At 43.0% G+C, this 23,614-nt stretch overlaps 2 protein-coding genes across 2 annotated transcripts; one reads left to right on the top strand and one right to left on the bottom strand.

The window, feature by feature from the left end:
* The first annotated feature begins 715 nt into the window (after positions 1-715).
* On the top strand, positions 716-8,117 carry LOC141019601 (GTPase IMAP family member 8). Its single transcript, XM_073494568.1, has 6 exons — positions 716-959; positions 1,745-2,303; positions 3,579-3,676; positions 3,815-3,946; positions 4,233-4,823; positions 5,551-8,117. Exons 1-6 carry the CDS (start codon positions 929-931, stop codon positions 5,622-5,624), a joined length of 1,485 nt encoding a protein of 494 aa, XP_073350669.1. The 5' UTR covers positions 716-928; the 3' UTR covers positions 5,625-8,117.
* Positions 8,118-10,534: 2,417 nt separating this feature from the next.
* atf4b (activating transcription factor 4b) lies at positions 10,535-13,347 on the bottom strand. The gene is made up of 3 exons (XM_073494453.1): positions 13,179-13,347; positions 11,982-12,434; positions 10,535-11,887 (listed from the first exon to the last, which is right to left on the bottom strand). Exons 2-3 carry the CDS (start codon positions 12,328-12,330, stop codon positions 10,956-10,958), a joined length of 1,281 nt encoding a protein of 426 aa, XP_073350554.1. The 5' UTR covers positions 12,331-12,434; positions 13,179-13,347; the 3' UTR covers positions 10,535-10,955.
* Between the last annotated feature and the right edge of the window lie 10,267 nt (positions 13,348-23,614).

Here is a 23,614-nt window from a genome sequence, read left to right as displayed (position 1 = left end):
CACTAAAGGTGACAACGCTTTGAATTCAGTGCAATTACATACGGTCCTACACACGCATGCGCTATTTATAGGGGCTTTTATGTATTATGTAAGCTGTGCCTGCATGTCTTATATCAATATTTAAATTTATTCATGCAGCATACATCCCCTCCCTGCCTCATGGTATTTCCATGTCTGCAGGCATCATATAAAGAGTTGTGTTTGTTCATGATGCAGCAGCTGGGGAATACATCCAGCTGTAAATAGAGAACATAGTGCTCCCTCTCTCCCTCCTCACTCTCCCCTCTCTCCCTCTCTCTGTCTATCCATCTTTCTATCTGTCCTCCTGACTGCAGTCTGCATACAGTGCCACACTGCTGCTGCTGCTGTGTGATACGAGCAAGTGGGAGGAACAGCTTCCTCTGTTTTGCCTTAAAAAAAATGACGAGACATCTTCCTGGAGCTGCTGCAGCAGGGGTGGATTTGGCTTCTAGTCTCCTGCATTGCACAATCTTTCCCCTGTGCTCGGACTGATAAATAAGACAAAAGAAGGGAGCACTGGAAGACGAGGAGAAGAGGAGAGAGGGAGGCTTTGCAGAGGAAAGGACGCGAAAGAGCCATACTGGGGTGAAGGGGGTGTGGAAGATTATAGATTTACAAAAAAAAAAAAGAGAGAGAGGGGGAGAAGTTGAATGGCAGAGGAGGTATGAGAAGAGAAGGGGAGGCAGGGGGTAGACACAGGAAGCAGAAGATAGAGCGAGTTACACTGCAGTAGAATGAGGGTGAGAGTGAAAGAGAGAGCCAAGAAGCATTCGAGCTGCCAGCCTTTCGCACACCACTCGGGATCCGTCGCTTTCTGAAGAGGCAACAAGAGGAATCCACCGTGGAGGCGAGAAGGAGAAGGAGGAGGGGGGCGGAGGAGGAGGAAGCCAGAGGTTCTACACACAAGATGGCTGCTGTGTCCTCTGCCTCTGACACTGGTAAGTGGGCTTTCATCCTTTGCTGCACACCTCGCCGCAGGTTCCCCCATTCATCACTGCTCATTCACTGACAGCATCCAGGGTAAGCTCTCCGAGCCATTTCATGTTTGGTCCCAAACATCCACAATTCTTGGAAACTGTTGCTGGCAACTTCCTGTGTTTAGCAGCTCACATGGAAAGTACCAGCAGCAGTGAGTAATAGGGGTAAATCAATAAACTTCCTTCTCCTCCCTATATGTTCTCCCCTCTGGTCATCAGCACAGAACAGGCATCTGTACTTTCTCCTGCCGCCATCTGAATCCTCTTATTTTTTGGATGCGTTTATCCAAACATGTATCCTCTTTGTGTAACTTTCAATCCAAGTAAATCATACAGTATTCTGTCCACATGCTGTTCTTTTTGGAAGGACTCCAAGGTTCCTCCTCTCTGACCCAATTTTTCCAAAGGCTAAGGGCAGAGGAAAACAAAGAGGAGGCATGCTGCGAGGGGGTAAGAGGGAGAGAAGGACAAGTATGAAAGAGGAGGTATAAGGTAGCTCAGATAAGGAAGGGGCAATCTGAGGAGTGAGGACAGACATGTCTGAGGGAGAGCGTCTGAGAGGTCAGGTTATGTATTGCAATAGAAAGAATGCAGAAGTTTCCTCATCTCTGGGGATGAGACCCAACAGGAGATTAAAACAGAGTAAAGGATCAAGATCATTTCCTCTGAGATCACAGGGAGAAATAAAAACCAACGAACCAATCCATGTGTGGAACCACCAGTCTAATCTTTCTATCTTTCAACAGGGGACCCCAGGGGCCGACACCCCCCTGAGCGCAGACTGCTGATCCTCGGGGGGCCACGGTCTGGTAAGACCTCCACCGCCAACACCATCCTGGGGGAGGAGGTGTTCGACTCTGGGGCAGAGACTACCCACAGCAACGTGGGTCAGACAGAGATCTTCGGCCGACGGGTCACTGTGGTCGACACCCCGCCATGGGCCATCCCCAGTGACCCGGAGGACCACCCCGAAACTGACAACAACAACGACAATGCCGGCGCCGAGTCGGACACCCCGCCGCAGCCCCCACCGAGCCTGGACAGCGAGGGACCGTGCATGGGTGCCATTCTCTGCCCTCCTGGACCCCACGCCATCCTGCTGGTGGTGTCCATCACACAGCCCTTCACTGAGATCCAGAGGAGAGCAGCAGAGGAGCAGCTGGGGGCCCTGGGTGGAGGGACCTGGAGGTACTCCATGGTGGTGTTTACCGGGGTGGACAAGCTGACTAAAGGTGTGTTCATTGAGGAGCACATAGCGAACACTGGAGACGCTCTGCAGTGGCTGGTGGAGAGATGCGGAAGCAGGTACGGAGTCTGTTTTCTCTTTTCCCCCCTCATTCTCTCTCTCTTTGATTTCACAAAAAGTCTGCTCTAATCAAAGGAACATGTTTGTGTGTGTGTGTCTTTGTCGGTCACAGTCATTTGGTCAGAACAACAGGGCAGCAGCAGTTTACTACACAGCTTAAATAGGGATTTTACACATCAAAGTCTCTGTCCAGGTCTTTGGGAGTACTACGGTATAAGTTGTATAATGCCTTTTGTGGCTCCAGAGGGAGCTGCGTGAAGCAAATCAAATGCCTGAAGTCATGTCTCTTGAGTCAGGGTCGGCTGAGTGTCCTGACAAGCCAGATGGTTTGTTCCACAGAACCATCTGGGAAATTGTCCTCCGCAATGGTTTGGAATAGGGAAGGCACAAAAAACTTGGCAGGTGATTGGACAAACCATCTGTTTATCACCCTCTATCACAGGACTACTTCAACCAATCAGATCAACAGAAGGAGAACATTATAAGTGGAGCCAGTTGGTAGATCAAATTCTTACCAAAGCCACTAAAGAGAAGAGCAAAAACATCCTTTCCAGCGTTTAGTGCTGTTCTCTGCCCTTCTTTCAATGTAAGAAGAACAGCTATGCTAATCTCATGAGGAGCCGCAATTGTTGTTTTCAAATAAACAATTGATTATCTCGTTAATTGACCTAAACAACAACCATAGCAACCAGTAATTCCTCAAAGGACAATAGTTGGTTAAACCCCTGTGTTTGGCCACAAGCATACAGCTTGAAGCTTGGCATGATGGACTTGTGAGATCACACGATCACGTGATCTCACCAATCCAGCATCCTAGCAAGGTAATTGCCTGAGCTGAAGACTACAAGTTTGAAAATGAAAGAAAAGTTTGGGGTTGTGGCTAATCCAGGCTATATTAGCTGAGCAGAACACAGTCGGCGGTCAAAATGCATTGTGGGCAATGTAAGGAGCTGCTTTCTATAAGTTAGGGGACTCGCGAGAGATAGATTTTTTAACAAGAATGGTGAAAAATTGAAGCAGCTGGCTGAGAAAAGCTCCCTTTTAGTCCCTATTATGGTTTAATCTTACAAAACGCTTAATCCTACATTTTCATTTTCTGATAAAAAGAAAAAAAAGTCTCCTTCCCACTGAGATAACCCACATGGCATCATTATGACACCATCAGTTATCTTTTCAAGTTTTGCTTCCTTGCAGCAGCAGACTTTCTACAACTGTTTTCACAGACAATCAGTAGGAATGCCCCTTTAAAAATGTTTTGTTTTTTAATCCTCCAGGTACCACGCCTTTGATAACACTCGGAAAGACACCGAAGACAACACCCAAGTACCTGAGCTGATGGAAAAGGTGGAGGAAATGATCACAGACAACCAAGGTTTGTTTCTCACATGAAGTAATATTATTGCATTTTTGTGCTGTGATACCCTCAATAATAATGTTTGGAGATCATCCCTTTCATTGTTTTAGAATACTGACTGAAGACAATGAATTATTTATTGTTGCTGTTGTGCAGGCTGGTACTTTGAGGTGAATGAGTTGATTTTACTGGAGGAAGAGCAGGCCAGGAGAGCTCTGGAGGAGGAGAGGATGAGGATGGAGGAGCACGCCAGGCAGAGGGAGCAGATGATCGGAGGACCTCCCAGAGGTACGAGGGAGCTGTGTGTTAGTGTCTGTGTGTGTTAGTGTCTGTGTGTGTTAGTGTCTGTGTGTGTTAGTGTCTGAAAGTGAGTGAGTCATGTGGTGAAGCAGAGAGATGAGTGCACCTGTGCTGTAATGCTGTTCCCGAGAAACAAAGCCCCAGATCTGGTGTTCTAAAAAAATAGCTTAGTCATCGGAAGTCAATCAATACTGCTGTCTCCCACTCTGTCACACTGTTTCCCTCACCATCTTTCTCTCTGTTTCACTGTTTCTTTGTCTTTCTGGGTTTACAGAGTTGCGACTGCTCTTGCTGGGCTGGAAGGGTGTTGGTAAGAGCTCGGTGGGGAATGCCATCCTGGGTCGTCGGTACTTTGAGTCAGGCCAGGAGACAGAGCTGTGCCTCAGGAGGCAGGCGCTTGTATCTGGTCGTCGGATCACTATCGTTGACACCCCGGGCTGGGATTGGTTCTCGGTGAGGCGAACCCCAAAGCGCATCCGCCAAGAGTCCCAGCGTGGAGCTGCCCTCCTGCGACCCGGACCCCACACCCTACTGCTGGTCCTCCCCGTAGTCTCGTCGCTCACCGCCAGGAAGAGGCGAACGCTCCTGGCTCACATAGAGACTCTGTTTGGTGACAGTGCATGCCTCCACACCATGGTACTGTTCAGCTGTGGTGACTGGCTGGGCCGCACGCCCATCGAGGAGCACATTCTTAGAGGCGGGCGTGAGCTGCAAAGACTACTCGAATACTGTGGGAACTATTACCACGTCTTGGACAGTAAGGTCCCTGGCAAGGACAGGAGTGTGTCAGTCCTGCTCGATAAGATAGAGGAGATGATCAGAGAGAATGGAGACAAGGCTTTCCTCCCCATACAGACCGAGTGGCGTAAGTAACACAATTTTATTTTCTTGTTTTGCAATCTGAACATACCCTGATCAGCCACACTGGCACTCCCTGATGGCGGTGACTCCTTCAGCAGGACAGTGCGCCCTGATACAACACAAAACCTGCTCAGAAATGGCCCAAGGAACATGACAAAGAGCTCAAGGCGTTGACCTGACCCTCCAAATTACCAAGATCCCAATCCGATCAAGCATCCGTGGAAGGTGCAGGAACAGTCACAACACACAGGACTTGTAGGCAACGCCCTGGTGCCAGACACCCCAGACATACTATGTTCATGCCTCAACAGGTTACAGCCAAGTCCAGTCCAAAGTGGGGCCTCTATGGATCGAACAGAATGGGATTTTGGGAATTTGGAAACCAAGTGGACTTCTTGAGCTCTTTGACTTGTTCCTCCAGCCATTGCTGAGCAGTTTTTAGGGTGTGGCAGGGAGCACAGTCCTGCTGGCAGGGGGCACTGCCATCAGGGCGTACCGTTGCCATGAGGGGGTGATGAGTCGGTGGTTAGTGTCAAGTGGCATTCATATAAATGCCAACACCCAAGGTTTCCCAGCAGAAAATCTGATTGTAATGAGATGATCGATGTTATTAATTTCACCTGTAAGTGGTTTCATTGTGGAGGCTGATTAGTGCAAATGTCTGAAGTGTCTGTGTCTAATCAAGTTTGTTACTATCCATCTGTCTAATATAACTGTGTTGTATTTGACAGTGAGCGAGGAGAGCTCCTACTCCTCTGACAACACCGAGCCTGAGGATGACTGTCGAGGCTGCCAGCTACAGTGACACAATCGCATTAGAGGGAAAATGTTCCGGCTCCTTAACCTCATTGTGAGTCTCCAACAGGCCCAAACATTGCAGTGTGTAACTTAAACCTCATCTAGATGTCCCGCTCCAACTCTCAAGAGTTTTAGGGAATTCAAGCTCTTTGTTAGAAATGTACAAGACCGAACTCACTGACCACTGAGCAAAGCTCGACCTGGACTTAAAGTGCGATGAGCAAGCACGAATAAATGTTCAAGAACACTCTCCTCAAATCCAGGAGGAGGAAAAATATTCTGCTTCTGCTTCAAGGGACCAGAGCTCTGTCCCTGTTCATGAGCATGTACACAAATATCAACTGCTGCTAAAGAGACCCTGTTCAACACTGCAGAGTAAAGAATTACTCATCTTTGTAACTATGTTCAGATCGCACTTACACAAGTTGAAAGCATAAAAATCGAAACCAAAAGGCATATACTTAAATATTATCATGACCAGTCAGATTTGGTGGTAGGACTCGTGTTTGCGGTAAGTTAGTAACTCCTGGTTATTGGAAGACCAAGAGGAATGTCTCTAGTATGACTTGTAACGTGACTTTTGACTGGACTTTATAATATTGTCATCCCCATCTCTGCATCAAGTGCCATTTCTGTCATTCAGTTCAAATTAATGGTTCAAAGGAAATGGTTTACAGAATACCAAACTGACACATGGACAGTGTGACAAAAAGATGACATTGTGTACTGGAACATGTGCTCACCAGTTTAAAATTGAGTCTTGAGGTTTTTGTGGCATCATAAAAGTTCACCATCAGATATGAAACATCCGACAACCATCTTATCTTTAACATTTGGTTAGCTTCTGCTCAGGGAGTCAGGGTTGAAATGCTTCCTCCAGGGCAAAATCTGGTACATTTACAGAAGCGCTGATCAATGCTGATCGCTAAAATGCAGACGCAAGACACATATTAACTCAAATCTATGAGCATTTGCTTTAGTTTGCTGGAAGTCAAAGGGAGTCAGTGCAGCACTGTGGTTGTAAGAAAAAAATTGCTTTGGTTTGCTGGGAGTAGGGGCGGGTGATCAGACGATTCTAGATTGCGATCGTTCGAAGGCGTCCACAATCTACCTTCTATCTTGTCAGACGAATCGTAGAGATTGCGGTATTTAACGTCCTCTTCTGTTTCAAAACTTTACATAACCTTTCTGACTAGTGAATCTGTGCTACTTGAACAAACCAACGCCTCGGGTGACGCATTGTAAATGATGCAACATCAATTAAAACTAGCAACATGAAAGACGAGGGGCTTAATCATGGATTATGGTCTCAATTAAATACATCACTATATGATTTTTTGGCCAGATCGCCCACCCCTAGCTGAAAGCAAGAGAGAGTCATTGTTTGCACTTTGGTTGGCATTGTTTCCTTTGCTTGAGGAAAATAAATTAGCTCCATCCAAAGCAGTGATTACAGTCATCCGTAGCACGCCTCTGCTGTAGCATTCATGCACACGAGCAGCTCTGAAAGCAGGGAGGAAAGGCTGTACAGAAACTGTGTGCAGTCTCAGATCCCTGCGGAGCTACTTGGGCTGGCTCTGCTTCGCTGTTTGTGTTCATGCATCCAGTGCAATTATCGACAAGGTAGATTCAGCTATGTGCCTCAGCATCAAAGCGTGAGAGTGGGAGCACAGCCCTGCGGCAGGGCAGTATCCTATAGGCTACATCCAGCTTTTGCATGCTACAGAAACAACATAACCTCATGAACCATACGAGCTCACATAGGGCTTTTACTACCTTTTTCTACATCAGTGACACATCTGTTCCTGACCTCAATAGTGATGTTTTGAAAAAAAAAAAAGTATATATATATATTCAGCTCTCAGTGGCATGTTAAGACACCGCATGCAGATAAATGAGTGCCTATAGAGTTGAAGGCAACCTCACTTCCCATTCCTCCGACTCTTGCTCGAGTCTATGGGAATTTTCTGATATGACATCACATCTTACCTTTACAACTGCAAAAAAAAAAGTGGAAAAAAGAGAATTCACGCTCAGAAAGGTACAAATAAAAGCATAAATAATGTGACCGATACCACTGCCATGCTGTACAATTTTATTTTATACAGAAGACATAGCCTCTAAAGGAAACCCCGACACTGCTTCCCCCGACGCTTTACTGACTCTGTGCTTCATCTAGTGATGTAGGCCACCGCAGCACTTTGTGTGACACGCATGACGTTACAATTTGATATGAGGATGTTTCAAACATTCATTTGGAGTCTTAGAGTCCCACCTCACCTGTGAATATATTGTATAAGCCGTGTATATTTATTACAGTGTAAATGATGTTACATTGTACGCTTTTAGCGAAGCATTTTGCACTGTGTCAGTTCTACCACTTTACTGTAGCCAAAGTGACGTTACTTTCCTGTGTCGTCCTTACCTAAATGGTGATTGCATCATCAGTACTTTGCTCATCATCAGACAAAAATAAAAGATATGGATATATTGTTGTGTATTTTTGGCTTTCATCTTATTATTTAAGTGTTTTTTGTAATCTGCTGTGTACTTTGTTGTTATTGATGGACTGCAGTGCTATTCTAGAGGACAAAAAACATTATGGCTGCATTCCAAATCACATACTTCTTCTTTATACCGTTAGTACGGACTGCAGCTGCCCTTCCAAAGTACATCCTGTTTCATGCCGTATGCATGCAAGAGGGACATACTTGAACTTTGACCCCCCCACCCAATCGTGATTTTTTAAACAAAAAGACAAAGTATGCAATTTGGAATGCAGCCCATGAGCTGTCATCTGTCTGTGTTCTCTTGCGGCTCAGATGATGTGACGTATCTTCCGCTGCACAGAGGATTGTGGGTCAGAAAAATGCAGCCAGATGCAATAGGACGCCCCAGTGTTTTTGGCATACTGCATTTGACGCACTATGTATTGGGACATACTTGTAATGTTTCTTCTGGTATACTATACAGTATGGCAGTATGGTTATTAGAGCGTAGCATCATATTCTGCCATGCAAAGCAGATAACCCCGTGGTGGAAGTAGTGATTGTGACATTTCATCACTAGGTGGCAGATTTGTCTGCACAGAGAGAAAATATGTATTACCAAAACAATGTGAAGTAAGACATTTTGAGTATTGTACCATTAATAAATGGTACATTTAGAGTTCAATGTGCACTGTGTAGTTTTGGGGATGAAATTTTAATCAGAAGAGAAATCTCAAAAAACAAACTGACCTTAAAGGTAACACAGATTCATGCTGTTTCACTTTGTTTACATGTGGCGGACCCTGCCACCTTTTTAGCTTCAAACAGTGTTCTGGGGACCTTATTGTCCTCTGAGAACAGCTTGTTTATTCAGTTATGGAAACAAATAATATTTATGCAGTATTTATTGTATTATTACCTCTATAATATCATAAATATTAAACAAAAACTTAAGTTATTTGAAATACTTAATAAACCATTTATTAAGCAGTTGTAAAGTATTATAAACATCAGTTGCAAAACTACAATAGTAAATTGCTTAATAAATTGTTTATAAAGCGTTGAACAGTGAAATTACTATTAACTGAAGTGTAATTGACTATAAACTTACAATTTATTAGTGATGGTTATTATAAGGTGTTACCTGGGTATTATCTGCTCTCCTAAGAAAAAGGGTTAGTGTTTCTTAAAATAATTAAAAGAAGTCACGTGGGTGAGGATATAAAGAAATGTTCAGGCAGTGTAAAGGACCTCGAGCTCAGTAAACTAACTTTTTAACAAAGTACTTTGAAGTTTTCCTTGCCAAAAACTATGGTAATTAAATACACTGGCCATACAGTACAGTGTTGGGTGCATTATCTGGCCAGGTAACCCTTTATAGTGCATGTCACTGTTTCTGAACCACCTCTGAACGAGGAAAAGATGTGACCTTTTATGAATGAATTGTTCTCACTGAATGTGGGAATTGCAGTTCAGACACTAATAATCTTTGAAAATAGCCATGAAAAATGAGGGTATTTACATGGGCGGGAGTTAGCCAAGTCTTTTTGTCCTGGAAAGAAATGCTTTTCCTATTTTAAGTAGCTCTGCAGCATCTCGACTCTGGCGTGCCTCCAGATATAGATCGTCCCTAAGCTATCTGGATGACAGCCTGGACCAATTACAGTGTGAACACTCGGGGCTAGTTGTAGGCTGGATGCCTGCTTTTTTTTTTTTTTGTGATATTATTCAAGCTGTGCCATCGTCAGCACTAGTCAGCACTCTTTTCTCCCTGCACGCTCTTTCATTCTCCCACGGACGATGACAAACATATGGTCTCTTAAGCACACTTCAGCATCTGTCCGTATAATTTAATGATCCTAAAACAAGACCTTCTGTTTTTATCTGAAACTAGTTTTCTTGTTCTGGGAAATGGCATTTTTGAAGTTCACATGACTACTCATTAATTGAACACTCGTGTGTGCAGCACACTGCTGGTCAGGCGGGCTCCATTATCTTCCTCCCAGTTTGTTTGTTTAAAAGAGGCTCCACTCAGATGGACCTCCACAGGCTCATTGTGATGTATTATCAGACCAGGAACAAAGACTGTTCTGTTGAAGGTTATTTTCTGAATAGACTGTTTAAAACCAGGTCACCAACATGTGCTCTGGTAACACACAAACCACCTGCACTTCAGTGTAGCCGTTGACTTGATTCAGACCTGTGGTTTGGATTTCATACTCTGTATTAACTGGCATTTACTATCTTACAAGCCTTCTTTTTGATGTATAAACTCACTTTGACAATGCTATCGTGTTATGTGTACACTTACACTCCATTATATTGATTATCCAAAGACAAAAAAGTTCTTATACTACCCACTGGTCTACCACTATCATACTAATATACATAATTGACGCCCAGAGGAGATCACACCAAATGACTGCAATTGGCTTTAGATAAGACTCTTTATTAAGAGATTCATAATACGGATGGTCCGGGTATACTAGAATACACAAATGTTAAAATATATCAAAAGACATGCTACTGGCAAGTTTATGAGGTCCAGTGATAGGAAAAGTATACAAACATAACAAGACATATCACACAAGTTTATATACTGAGTGGAAAATACTCTAAATGTGACAGAAGGATTATATAGTTAATACCAGTGCTCAATATTAAAATAGAACATGTTCTAACCAATGTCAGGTTTTCAGGACTGTGCATCTAAAAACATGCTGAGGACGTAACACATTTTTCTGATATTTGTTTGCATGAAATAAAATCAGCTGAGCCCACGTTCTCATCATCACTTCTGAGTACACACTTTATCTGTCATTGTTGGGTCCAACCACTAGAGGTCAGCACTAGGACCCTTTTTTGCTCCTGGCCTGCTGAACCTCCGCCATCAGCTCTTTCAGGTACTCGATCTCCCTAGCCATGGATTCAGCCTTCTCCGTCAGCTCCATGTTCTTCCTCTCCAGCAGCGCGTGCTCTTCAAGCAGTGCCTCCTGCTCAGTTTTCTTCTTCTGCCGGTAACGTGTGGCGGCTGTCTTATTCTGCTCCATCTTCTTCAGCTTCTTGGTCTTTGTGCCCCTCTCTTCTCCAGCCGCACCTCGTAGGGGCTTTACTTTGACACTGGTGGCGCTGGGAGAGGGTGGACTGGCTTTATAAGAAGGCTCAGGGTACGGTCTGCTTCTGCAGGACCTTGCTGGAGCAGAGGAGTGAGCGACCTCTGGTGTGGTGGTTACAGTGGTAGTGGTGATTGCAACTTCCTCTTTGGGGGCCAGCACGAGGACAATGCGGGTTGGAGAGAGGGAGAGTACAAGCCTCTGGACCTGAGGGACTACAGCTACCATCGGCTTCACCTCGCTCTCAGAGACATCCACTTCACTGCCCAGGTCCAGGGTGTAGGCTGGGGAGGAGGGAGAATCGACCGAGGGGGAGGACGGGTCAGGAGAGGCAGGCTCAGACTTGATTTCCAGCTCCTCTTGTGGCTCTGGGACACACAGGGGAGGAGAGGGGACATCCTGCTCATCGATGTAGATATTAGGCTCATCCACTGTGATGACAGAAGGCTCAGCAGGAAGAGAGGAAAGAGGAGGGGGGAGAGCAGGAGTGGAGAGGGTGGGCAGTGGGAGAGAGTCGAGCTCCATGGGGCAATCCAGGGAGGCGAGGAGGTCCTCTGGATAGCTGGGGGACTCTTCAGTAGGACTGCAGGAGCCAATCAGAGAGTCCAGGTCGAACTCGCTCAGATCCACCCTCTCAGCCATCCAGTCCAGGTCACTGAACATATCCTCTGTGGAGGCAAATAAGGGATTATTTTGAGCTATTTCAATTATCTTAAGTGTGCTTAAAGATTGCTTTTTGTTTTTTTTGGGACATTATTTTACCTTTGTTGTCATCTGAGACTGCCTGTCTCAGCTGACCAGGGTGGCCCATCCAGGGGAGCATGTCAGACTCAGTCCCGACCTTGTCCCCCTGGAGGAGGACAGCCGGTGGTGAGGGAGGAGGAGAGTAGAAGGGAGGAGGAGAAGAGGAAGAAGACAGCGATGAGGAGGTGAGGGGCGACACGGGCGAAGTGTCCCCCTCTAGTGAGATTCCTCCTCCTTCCTGTTTTTCTTCTCGGTCAGGGCGAACAGATTGGAAGTCCACGGCGTCAGCCATGGGAGAGGAAGGACCCCAGAGCAGGGCCTCCATGTCTTCCAGGCCAAACTGTGAGCTTGTCATCATCATGGTCATAATGGCTGTTGTTGGTCACAAAGGGAGTGCGTGACGACGCTAGGAAAGCTTCGAACTCTTTTATGCTGTCGAAAGCAGCAGTGGCGAGGGTTTCCACGTAGGACCTGAGGGACAGAAGAAGACATTTGTTGTGAAAATATGAACAGCATCGTAAAAATTACTAGAAGTAAACAGAAAGCCTATTGAAAAATGTTTATTTAGACTGTGTTGTGTAAACAAAGGAATAGTGTGGGTAAAAACTAAAGCAGTGTTTGTGTATTCTGAGCACAACACTGCCCCCATCACTGCAGTACACCTGCTGCACATCACGTGTTTCCACCCAGCTACCAGTCTTATGACTCTGACGTCAAACGGGGTCAGGGTGAACTCCACCACCCTCCTTCTGTCTGTGTCTCTCTACAAACAGCCACTTCTGTTCTCAATCCGCCTACACGAAGCGGCCATTTTGACACAAAGAGGAAACGAACCATTTTCTGACTGCCACGTCGACAGCCCTGACAATAACACTGGAGGTTTATGGATATTTGACAATTCTGTCATTGACCATCACATTGATATAACGTCAACTGACAAAAGACAAATACAAAATGTCATATTTCACGTTAATATCACGTGTTACGCCCTGTCAAGAGCTTTTCCTTTATATTGACACACCCCCAAAGTCACTTTCCCCAATTATTCGCTGCTTAAGATGATAACCAATAATTTCTAACAGCCAAAATTATTTTAATTAAAATATATTAACAACTAATTTCTTGCTCGCGGTTACGTCAGGCTGCCGAAGCACGAGGCCACAGTAGGCCGGACAGCTGTCATCGACCAATTTTAATTAAAAAATATATACTTACGACATGTTTGCTGAATTAGAAGTGACTCAGTGCACTGGCTGGATGCACTGTTTTGTTGGCGGCTGGATCGCGGCACACTTTTACACAGCCATTTCGGCAAATCGAGCGATGTTCAACAATGCTGTCACTTGTGTTGTTGCTCCTCAGACGGGAAAATGGCGCACGCTGTGGCGTGGTGCAGTTATAGAGCTACAGCATGGGCTGTCCTGGAGGTATCCTTCCGCAGTGCCCACAATATCACTCCGCCTGCGTTTGTTATTCCACATTCCATGCATAGTCTGCTGTCAGCCTGAAAGTAGTCCCTGGTATGAACTACATTAATACAAGATTAATTTACTTATTAGAGGGATTTACATTAATTATGCCATTGTATTGATAAAAGTGACAGTTGTTGGTCGAACTACAATCTTGAACCACCCTTAAACACTGGCTTCAGTAAGTCACACAGTAGGTTTTACAAATATAAAATGTTTATTAAAATGTAAGCGCTCAATAAGACATTTAATCACAAGTTGCACCATTTATCACAGTCAGAGGTGCAACATGTATAAATTATAAATTACCACAGTCAAAAAATGAACTAAAATTATCAACAAAATGTGAAGAAAAAAAAGAGTTTTGACGTTATATCAAACTCATCTATGTATTGTATTGAAGAGATATCTACTGAAGTTAGCATGCTAACCAGCTAGCCAAGACCTGTCCTTTTTCATAATACCAGTCCAAGGCTAACTGAGGTAAGTAGATAGAGGTAGCGATTACTCTGGTGATATGTTGTGCAATATTTGTATGAATTCAGAAAGTGGCAAATTCTTACATATTGCACCTTATACATATATACATACATACGTCTCTCTCTCTCACACACACACACACACACACACACACACACACACACACACAAGCCATCAACAAGTTCTTTGGTTCAACTAAACATCTCCCACATACGATTCAGGTGATCCAGTTCATCCTGCAGATTTTCAGCCAGCAGGCGAACCCTCCCGGAAAACTTGCTCTCTCTTGACTTCTTCAGCTTCTCGGTGTCCTTTTCTGAGAAATACAGATCCATTTCCTTAGCAAAAGCTTGAAGCAGTCTCTCAGACGATATCCCAGCAGAAGCCTTACGAACATTGTTCATGTTGTTCTTAATCACAAACTGTGACAGATGTGCCATCTTCAGTGCATCAGTCTGGGCCCCTGCCCTCTGTAACCTGGGAATGTCGTGCCTTCGCAGCTCGTTCATCTCAGAGAGGATAAAATCTAGACAATATCCCAGGTCGACGATTTTTTCCTTATATTCATACACCAGTTTCTCCACTGACATCCTATTCACAATCTTCTTGTTGGACTTAGCAGCGTGGGCGCCCATACCCCCAGCGGACGCCACCATACCGGCACCAACAGCTGTGGCGATCAGCGAGGTACCCATGGTCACAGGAGCCAAGGCGATACCCAACACCGCAGTTACTCCACCCACGGCACCTGTGGTGCCTCCAGCAATGCCCATGGTTTTGGTCTTCTTCTGCATCTTGTCTAGGTAGTGGGAGATGGAGCTGAACTCTGCGATGAGGTCCCGCAGGCTTTCATTGCGTTTCATCATGAGGAGGTTGTACAGACGCAGGGCCTTCTTCAAATTCAGGGCTCTCTGATTAAATGTTCTGCATGGGGAAAGTGACAGACAAGACTTAATGAAAATGTGCTCCTTTATCCAGCTCAGTTGGTTAAGTTTGATATTAATTCTGAAGTAGTCTACCCCATAAACTTCACATTTATTTTTTTTACCAAAAGGCCATACAGTAATTAGGTTTTTAGTACTGTGTGTTCCACATTGTACACCAAATGTGTACTCTCTTAAACAGTATTTCCTGTAACTATTCTTTGAAATGTTGCAACACAAAACTAAAGGCACCAAAATGACGCCACCAGTTCACAAGAAAGAATCCATATGATAGTTTCTGTGCGGTTACCTGATTTCCTCCTCTAAACTGAGGCCATACAGTGATGGAGCCATGTCATCAGACTCTGTTGGAGTGACAGCACAGAAATAGATTAAAAACCCAGTTATAACCCAACAGCCTGCCAGCAGTTATGGACTCATATGCCCACCCTAGAGCCTACAACAGTCAATGAGTGATCATTTAGACATGCGACACCCACTTCTTTCTCATCTCTCCGGAGCCACTTACACGCCAGTCTCCGAATGATCAAGGCATCATGTAGCCAATGATAATTCAAATCCAGTGATTTAGTTTATATCAGTTTTTAAAGCCCTAGACTTGGAAATTGTGCAAGTTTATGTAGTTTTATGTATTTTGCTTTCTGAATAGGCTGTTTTTCCACCTAAGCACTTGCTTTTGACTATTTTATATGGAAATAAATGGAAATAAAGAACTACAATGAGTTTTTGCCCTTGTTACTCTCAATCAGTGGTATTTTGAGGTTACAAAATGGCATTTTTGTGCCAGGCATCTGGATATTGCCTTTAATGAAACATGCTAATTGTCCATTTTCAGTGATATTGTTATAAAATTTGTACTTGAACCATGTAGGACTACATGATGTGGACCCATTGTGTTTTGCAGCTAATGGGGGTAATTACAGGTCATCTGCAGGCTTATTTTTGCATTAAAACAAGACTAGGATGGGCTTTTGGATAATTTTATATACATTTCCAGAAAGAAGAACACATAATGAGCTTTATCTTACTGAAAACAATGACATTTTCTGTCCAACTTTGCATGGTAACTAATTTATTTTTTGCAGTTTTGTTTTGAAATTGATAAATAAGAAGAAAAACAAGAATAGGGGTACAAAGCTTCACACACAAATTTGATTCCTTGTGAGAAAACAAACATTTGTACTTACTTGACACTCTCTTCAACCATCTCAGCATCGCATTGATGTCCTGAGGAAAACAGGTTATTTTCTTGTCAGAAACCGTCGCAGAGAGACAACAGATCTTCATGAAACCAATTCAGACAAAATTACACTGTGTTCAATCACAGTTTATTTGCAGGTGAAGGAGAGGAGCAAGTGAACTAAGCTTTACCTCTGTGTCCGGTGTGGTCTGTTGATTAGAAGTGTAGAAGCCGCTCTTGTAGCGTTCTCCAAAACGAAGCGTTGACCCAGCTTGTCTCTGGTAGTATTTAACGGAAATAGATGAATGCATCAGAAATAAATGAAAGCATATCATTGTCGAAAAAATTAACACAAACGCAGACACACAGACACAGTCTCTCACCATCACTTCTTCATTGTCCTCTGGCAGAATGTCCAGGTAGGGAGGATACTCTATCTCACAGTACACTGACTCCGATGATGCATCTTTTGAAGGTGGTGGTGGTGGTGGTGGTGGACTGAATGGAGGTACTCGTGGTCTTGTCTGTGATAGACCAAAAAAATAAATAAATAAATAAAGGGATCTTAATAAATTAACTGATGAATTGATCATTCTTGAATGTGTCGAGGCCGGTCTCTGCAGTAGTTTCTTCTGTCCCAGACTATTCAGGTTGCTCCTCTGGCCATGCTTAAAGGTGCATTATGTGAAAACTTTAGTTTAAAACATTTTCTTTTTGAATAACTAACACTAAAAACAGAATGCGAAGAAATATCAGTTTTGCGCTTATGTCAAATCTATCTATTGTGTTGCAGAGATATCTATTGATAGTTAGCATGCTAACCAGATAGCTCCTAGCCACTTTGTACTTCAAGAGGTGATAGTATCATAGTCAACAACACCAGAACTCCCCCGGTGCTTCGAGCTCCCAGTGCGGGAAGAGTCAGCCAATACGACTGCTAGCTGCATGGCTAACTGAGCTTCTTAGCTAACGGCATTCTTACATATCACACCTTTATTATTCCTATAATTGAGGACAGGAGTAGGATGGGGGTCATTTTTACGCTAAAAGAACAAAAAGCTGCTTGGCCGGCCCTACGAGAATCTGTATTTCATGCAGGAAAAACTGGATGTTTTGTATCAGAGTTTCCATGACAGCATGACGAACAAACGTGTCTCTGCACTATCTGTTAATGTCTTTTGGCACCTGTCAAAGCACAGTTAATCACCTGTAGATATCTGGTTCTCATACCTGTAGAGGCAAGGTTTCACACTTGGAGTAGGAGCGGGGGAGTCGAGGAGGAACTGCAGGTCTGTCTGTGCAGTCTGTGACCTGAACATCAAAGACATTCACAGTGTGGTTGCATAATTCAGCTGAATATAAATAAAACATTGAATGTATTCCAACATTTCTTTTCCCGGCGGCAGGGTGCTGAGCTTTCACTATGTCATTGATTATAATAACAACCCATGTTATGAGGTAACTATAATAAAATACTATGTTCATTGCCTCAACTTACATCAGATTTAATGTTTGAATTTAAGCTTGCAATTTACCGTTGAACTATAAGTCCCATAGAGGCCCACCACTTCATCTGAGAGAGCTGGTGAGCTGTGTGACTGACGCATAGAGCTGGAGGATGAATGTCTGGATTTCTGAATCTCATCAATGTAAATCTGTTCAAGAAAAACATTAACAAGATAGGAAACAAAACATTCAAAATTTGACTTTTTTTAATCAGCGAAAAGGTGAGTCGAAGACGATATTTAATTTGTTGATGTCCAGCTAAAGTATGTATACTCAGATGTGACCTTCCATAAAACACCTTCAGACATGTCTCAAAGTGTGAAGTCAAGTGTTGCAGAAATGTTTGGATGATGTGAAAAAGTACCTTAGATTCTGGCCTCATTGTAGACGATGGTCTGTCATAAAAGATGGCGGGAGGAGGGGGGCGTTTGGGCGGCAGTGAAGGAGGAGATTGGATGTTCTCAGCGCTGACAGCCGGAGACTAGCAGAGAAATTAGACAAGAAAAAGTAGGGTTTAGTCATTATTTATAAAAAAAAACCTCACTTATTTACTTTCTTCGTAAGGGTCACATTAGAAGATCGATACCACCATCGTGTCTCTACGGTAAATATGTAGCTAGAGCCAAAAGATGGTTAGCTTAGCTTAGCTTAGCACAAAGACTAGTAACAAGGGGAAACAGTTAGCCTAGCTTTGTCCAAATTTAAATATTTTTTTTTGCCTAACAGCAGCTCCAACACTCACTAATTTACATGTATCTTGTTTGTTTAATACATACAAAAATTACAGTGTAAAAAAGTTTCCACAGGGGGTAATGAGCATTTCTTGGCTGGAGGCAGTGACTTCAAATTTCTAGTAGTAACACTAGACTCTTAGTGACAGCTAAATTTAGCTCATTATTTTGCTTACAATATCACATACCTTCAAAGTTGTCATTGAATTTGTATTCACATAGCGACTGCCTCTGTTGATTTCTGCTGTGGGTTGAATGGAGGTCACATATTTGCTCGGTAGGGGTGGTCTGGGAGGAGGACAAACAGAACGAGGCGTCTCATGTTCTGCAGGGTGCTGGGAATCCTGACGACGGAGGGAAATGAAAAAATGAATACATGCTTATTAATACAAACAATATCATCAGTATCAAGTGTGAACATTGATTCAACTCACAACTCAACCGAAAGAAACAATGTTGGCAGTGTATGTTTCTGCAATCCACGGATACTTTGAAACTTTACATTTCTTTATGTCTAATTTGACATTTTTTGTTGTGATTATGTGACGCTGCGCTTATGGTCTCGTTAGGTTTAGGCACAAAAAACACTTTGTTAGGATCAGGAAAAGATCATGGCCCAATCCATTTTAAAGTTTTAACCCCCTCAGAACAGAGTGATACGGGGTAGTGGTTGAAATCTCCCCCTATGAAAGAGGACAACCCTTCAAGGCGCTCATACCCATCAGTGGACATCGTTGATGTTTATTTTACCACTATACATTTCCGATATGTCGGCATTAGCTGCGCTGATTTCTCTTGCATTACTGTGTCAATCCTGGTCGTATCAAACGTTATTTGCTATTGTTTTGTGCTCTTTCTCAAGAAAAGGACCGTAATACATTGAAAAGTTAGAGAGTTCTCATAACCCTTGATTTGAAGTGTGTCTTGCGTTTGGGGTCCATGTAGCCCCAACTCTTCACCCCACCCCTCTATCCCAACAAGAATCAGGACAGCTTACCCCTAGATATGAACGCCCATGGTTTGCTGTTCAGATGGAAAGTGAGCTGACGTCTTGTTGAAGGAGGAGTTATAAGTAAAGATTAATACCAACATCATGTCTCTACGGTAAATATGTAGCTGGAGCCAACAGATAGTTAGCATAGCTTAGCACAGAGACTGGAAACAAGGGGAAACAGTTAGCCTTGCTCTGTCCAAATGGGAATTATTTGCCTACCAACACCTCTACCATTCAGTAATTAACATTTATATGTTGTTTGTTCAATTCATACCAAAACCGAAGTGTAAAAATTACAATTTGTAGATTCCACAGGGGGGAATGAGCATTTCTTGGCCGGAGGCAGTGACTTCCTGTTATTTTAGAGAGATAACAGGAAGTCCTCTACAGAGTTGATAGAAATGTCCAGTGGTTTAGTGCTTACAAGTGTTGAAACGTCATCTCAAACAGCGGTTTCTCACTCGGCAGACGTCTAAATGTGACATCACACGTAATTGTGGAATTACTGATTTGATATTTGATGTATGTGTAGTTTGCAGAAACATACAATGCCAACGTTTTCTGGCGTCTGGGCTGTTACTCACCTCTGTGTTGGTCGTATTGCTGGTTTTGTTGATAGAGTCAACTGTGCTGCTGTTGTTGCCGGTACAGTCGGCCTTTGGCTTTAATTTAGTCCTGGGACGAGGTACAGGCTTGACTATAACCTCCGACTGGCTTCCATCAGGCTGTCACACAGATGACAAAAGGAAAACCCCAGGCTAAGTAAAGTACAAGGTCTATTTTTGTGTCCGGTTCCTTGAAAGATGGAACGTGTTGATAAAAAGCCAGCTGATACAAGATGAATCAGCCATTCATGATAACATGAATCAACTTTTACCATTGTTGCGTCCGGGTCTTCGTAGGTAGGCTGTACTACGTCATAGGAGCTGGTCACGGAGGACTTCATCATGTAGCTTTTCCTGGGGGGTTTTGGCGGCTATGGAGTTTAATAGTGACAGAATTAACTCTGAATGAAGATAAGCGCAAAGGCAACAATACAACCAAGTTCATTGTTTCCCTGTGCCGACCTTCTCTTCACTCTGTATATGGTTACACAAAAACATGTTACAAGACATGCTCTTGTTATCTGTTATCTAAGTTTCAGGTTTCTTGTCAAGCTGACTGTTCTTTTTCCTGTAACACTTTTATCTCCAAACATGACTGCACGCATGGAGCAGCTGTTACTGTAACTCCTCAGCACATTTGACCACACATGTCCCGAATTTAATGTGAGGGTTTTGGACTTTGACTAACGAGCACTTGTAACTTCAGATGGAATCATCTGTAAGGATTCCTCGATCCACAAATGAGCTGCTCAGTCCTCAACAGCCATCTGTTGCAGTGTGTATGGTACTCCCATGCCTGATCCCAGACTTACTTAATATAAGATTATGTGACATAGAAGCGTCATACTGACACAATGAACTTTTTAAAGCCAAATTTTGACACAGAGGCTCCATTTCAAGTAACCTGTCGCACCAGATGTTTTGATGAGATCACATAACATTATCTCAACAATCCAGCATCGCAAGTTAACTCTTCAAAAAAAAAAAAAAAATTTCAGTTGATGTTGAGATTGTGATGATAAGGAATGAAATGACTACAAAATAGTTGACACACATTAGTAATCTACTTGTAAGGTAGTATAAAAACATGTCATGGTTCCATTTCCTCAAATGTGTGATTTGCTCCTTTTCCGCTGAACTATTTAAAACATTTTATTATTATTATTATAATTTTTTTATATTTTTGAATTTCGGACTGTTTTCTGGACAAATCAAGCCCTGTGAAGGTGTCACTTTGCACTAATTTCTCACTATTTTTTGCAAACCAAACCTCCATTTCAACAAACTACAAACTAGTAAAAATCCTGATTTTACAGGAATTCATGAGTAATATTATTATAATGATAAAATCTGTATGAATGACAGCCACAGGGGCCATTTCTGCATGGAGTATTTTTTCTTTACACACTTTAAGTACACTTTCCTTCACTTGAATCCTTTTGCTTAAGTAACATTTTCAATGCAGGGCTTTTTCTTGTAACAGAGTCTGTTCACAGTCGTTTTATTAAAGTAAAGTGCCACTGGGTGAATAGACGGCTCAGTGTCAGGGTCTTGATATCGTGCATGCTGGCTGAATGCACCATGATTAGTAACAACTGTGTTTTTCCCTGGAGCAAGTCAAAATGGCTGCAGTGAAAAAGGTTGTGTTGCGTGGAAAACAAAAGGATGAAATATTTTGTCATGTTTATGAGCAGATGTGCTGCACATGTGCAAGTCCAATGTGCAGTGACCAATCCACCTGGAGTACAATCGAGTATAATGATATTCTTCTCAGGGTTTTCCACATGTTTTGTTCAACGCATATCTGCTTTTCTGAAGGGGTTTGTGTTGGACCAGTTGAGCAACTACACCATACTGGTTTGTTATGTTACATACAGTAGGTGCGCTGGTTGTATAAGGTTGTCACTATTTTAGTCTAATTTTACAAAATTAAAAGCCACTGATTCTGCTAAAATCTTTACGATTATTATGTAGCTTAATAATATACAGAGCTTGAGATTAATATCCAATTCAGTACAGTCATCTACAGTCATCTAGTCAGGGACTGATGGTACCTGTACACCACATGTGAGGTACCACACTGACATGTTTCTGAATATCTAAATGAGACTGATTAAAGAAGGTGTAAGTAAGGTGAAACTGACAAAGTGCTAATAAACAAAACCAGGTACCTCCTCTGTCATGTAGCCTTGAGACCCAACTCTTTACAATAACATGTAAAAACATTTGTGTATTAAAAAACAAAGCAAAGAGCTGATTCTCACCATCATGGTCCAGCTTTAAAGCCGTTGATGCCACTTTTCCTTTAGATCTTTTAATTTTGAATCCAGTGACAGAAATGACCCGACGAGTCTTCGTGCACCTTCATGTCTATACTCTTCTCACGCCACAGATGCCATTCGTGCCTCCTCCTCTTTCATTGTCATCTAAATAGTCCTGAAGGTGTGATTCCCCAGCTGCGTCACAACAAAGAAAGAAGTGTGTGGGTGGATCCTCTTTTTGCAGAATTTCAACATATACGCAGACAGCAAGTGGAGAGGAGGCTGAAATCTGTCAACACTGTCGCTCAGACACACACGCACACAAGCTTGTGTCAGTTAGGAGGACATTCCACTGATTTACATTCATTGCCCGGAGACTGACCCTCATCTTGACCAGAACGCATACCAAATATTAACCTTAACTCTAAACAAACCTTGACCTCAAACAACAATCCTAAAGTGTCTTAGTTTACCTTGTGGTGACCAGCTTTTCTTAGTGTCAACAGGGCTAAGTCTGATTGATGATGGAGGGTTTGTGTGTGTGTATGTGTGTGTGCGTGTGTGTGAATTTTTTGTGTGTACGTCAGTCTCCATGTCAGAGTGTTTTTGTTTTCTCCGTTGGGGAGTTTATCTGAAACCCGTCCAACAGGCAGAGCGAGTGTCCTTTCGGCGACGGCTTTCACACTTTGTCATTTGTCCATGTCAGAAAGAGCAGCTTGACGCATGACTCATCAATTTCTCACATCACTGTGGTGTGGATTTGAAGCTCGTCTTTAATCATTCATAATTGCATGTTACCATGTCAGGTATTAAAGGTGCGCAATCTCATTTCGGGGATGACATTTTGATCAGAAGAGAAAGGGTTATCTTCATTGACTGATTTTTGATGACTAAACAAACTAAATAAACAAACTTTCTTTGTTTTCATGACTGAATGAACTGAGTAAACAAACTGACCTCAAAGGACAACACAACGTGCTGTTTCACTTTGTTTATATGTGGCGGACCCTGCCACCTTTCTGGCTTCAATCAGTGTTCTGGGGACCTTATTTTACTCTGAGAACAGCTTGTTATTTAGTTTACTTAGTTATTTAGAAACAATAAATATTAATGAGTTTGTATTATTACCTCATTCTTAACATGAATATTAAAACTCTGAGTTTGAATTTCCTCTCCAAAACTGCATAGTGCCCCTGTAAAAGAAAAGTTTGACATTTTGGGAAATGCATGTTCTTGCTTTCTTGCCAAGGGTTCGATGAGAAGATTGACACCACTCTCATGTTTATGAGGCAGGAGCCAGCAGATAATCAGCTTAGCTTAGTATAGAGACTGGAAACAGGGGGAAACAGCTAGCCTGCTCCATCCAGAAGTAACAAGTGTCATTTTTCACACTTTTACATGTTTTTGTACAGATTATACAAACAAGATTTAACATGTTTAATTGTGAGGTTTAGAGGCGTTGACAGGCATTGGAATTTCAT

Source organism: Pagrus major, chromosome 23 (assembly GCF_040436345.1).
Source record: "Pagrus major chromosome 23, Pma_NU_1.0".
NCBI classification, from domain to species: domain Eukaryota; kingdom Metazoa; phylum Chordata; class Actinopteri; order Spariformes; family Sparidae; genus Pagrus; species Pagrus major.
This window is presented reverse-complemented; position numbering and strand designations above follow the sequence as displayed.

Excerpts from the sequence above, each read along its gene's own strand:
- atf4b (XM_073494453.1), bottom strand. The coding sequence starts at position 12,330 with ATGACCATGATGATGACAAGCTCACAGTTTGGCCTGGAAGACATGGAG. Across the intron at positions 11,888-11,981 it reads AGTCTCAGATGACAACAAAG|AGGATATGTTCAGTGACCTG; the intron begins GTAAAATAATGT and ends TTGCCTCCACAG.
- LOC141019601 (XM_073494568.1), top strand. The coding sequence starts at position 929 with ATGGCTGCTGTGTCCTCTGCCTCTGACACTG. Across the intron at positions 960-1,744 it reads GTCCTCTGCCTCTGACACTG|GGGACCCCAGGGGCCGACAC; the intron begins GTAAGTGGGCTT and ends ATCTTTCAACAG. Across the intron at positions 3,677-3,814 it reads AATGATCACAGACAACCAAG|GCTGGTACTTTGAGGTGAAT; the intron begins GTTTGTTTCTCA and ends GCTGTTGTGCAG.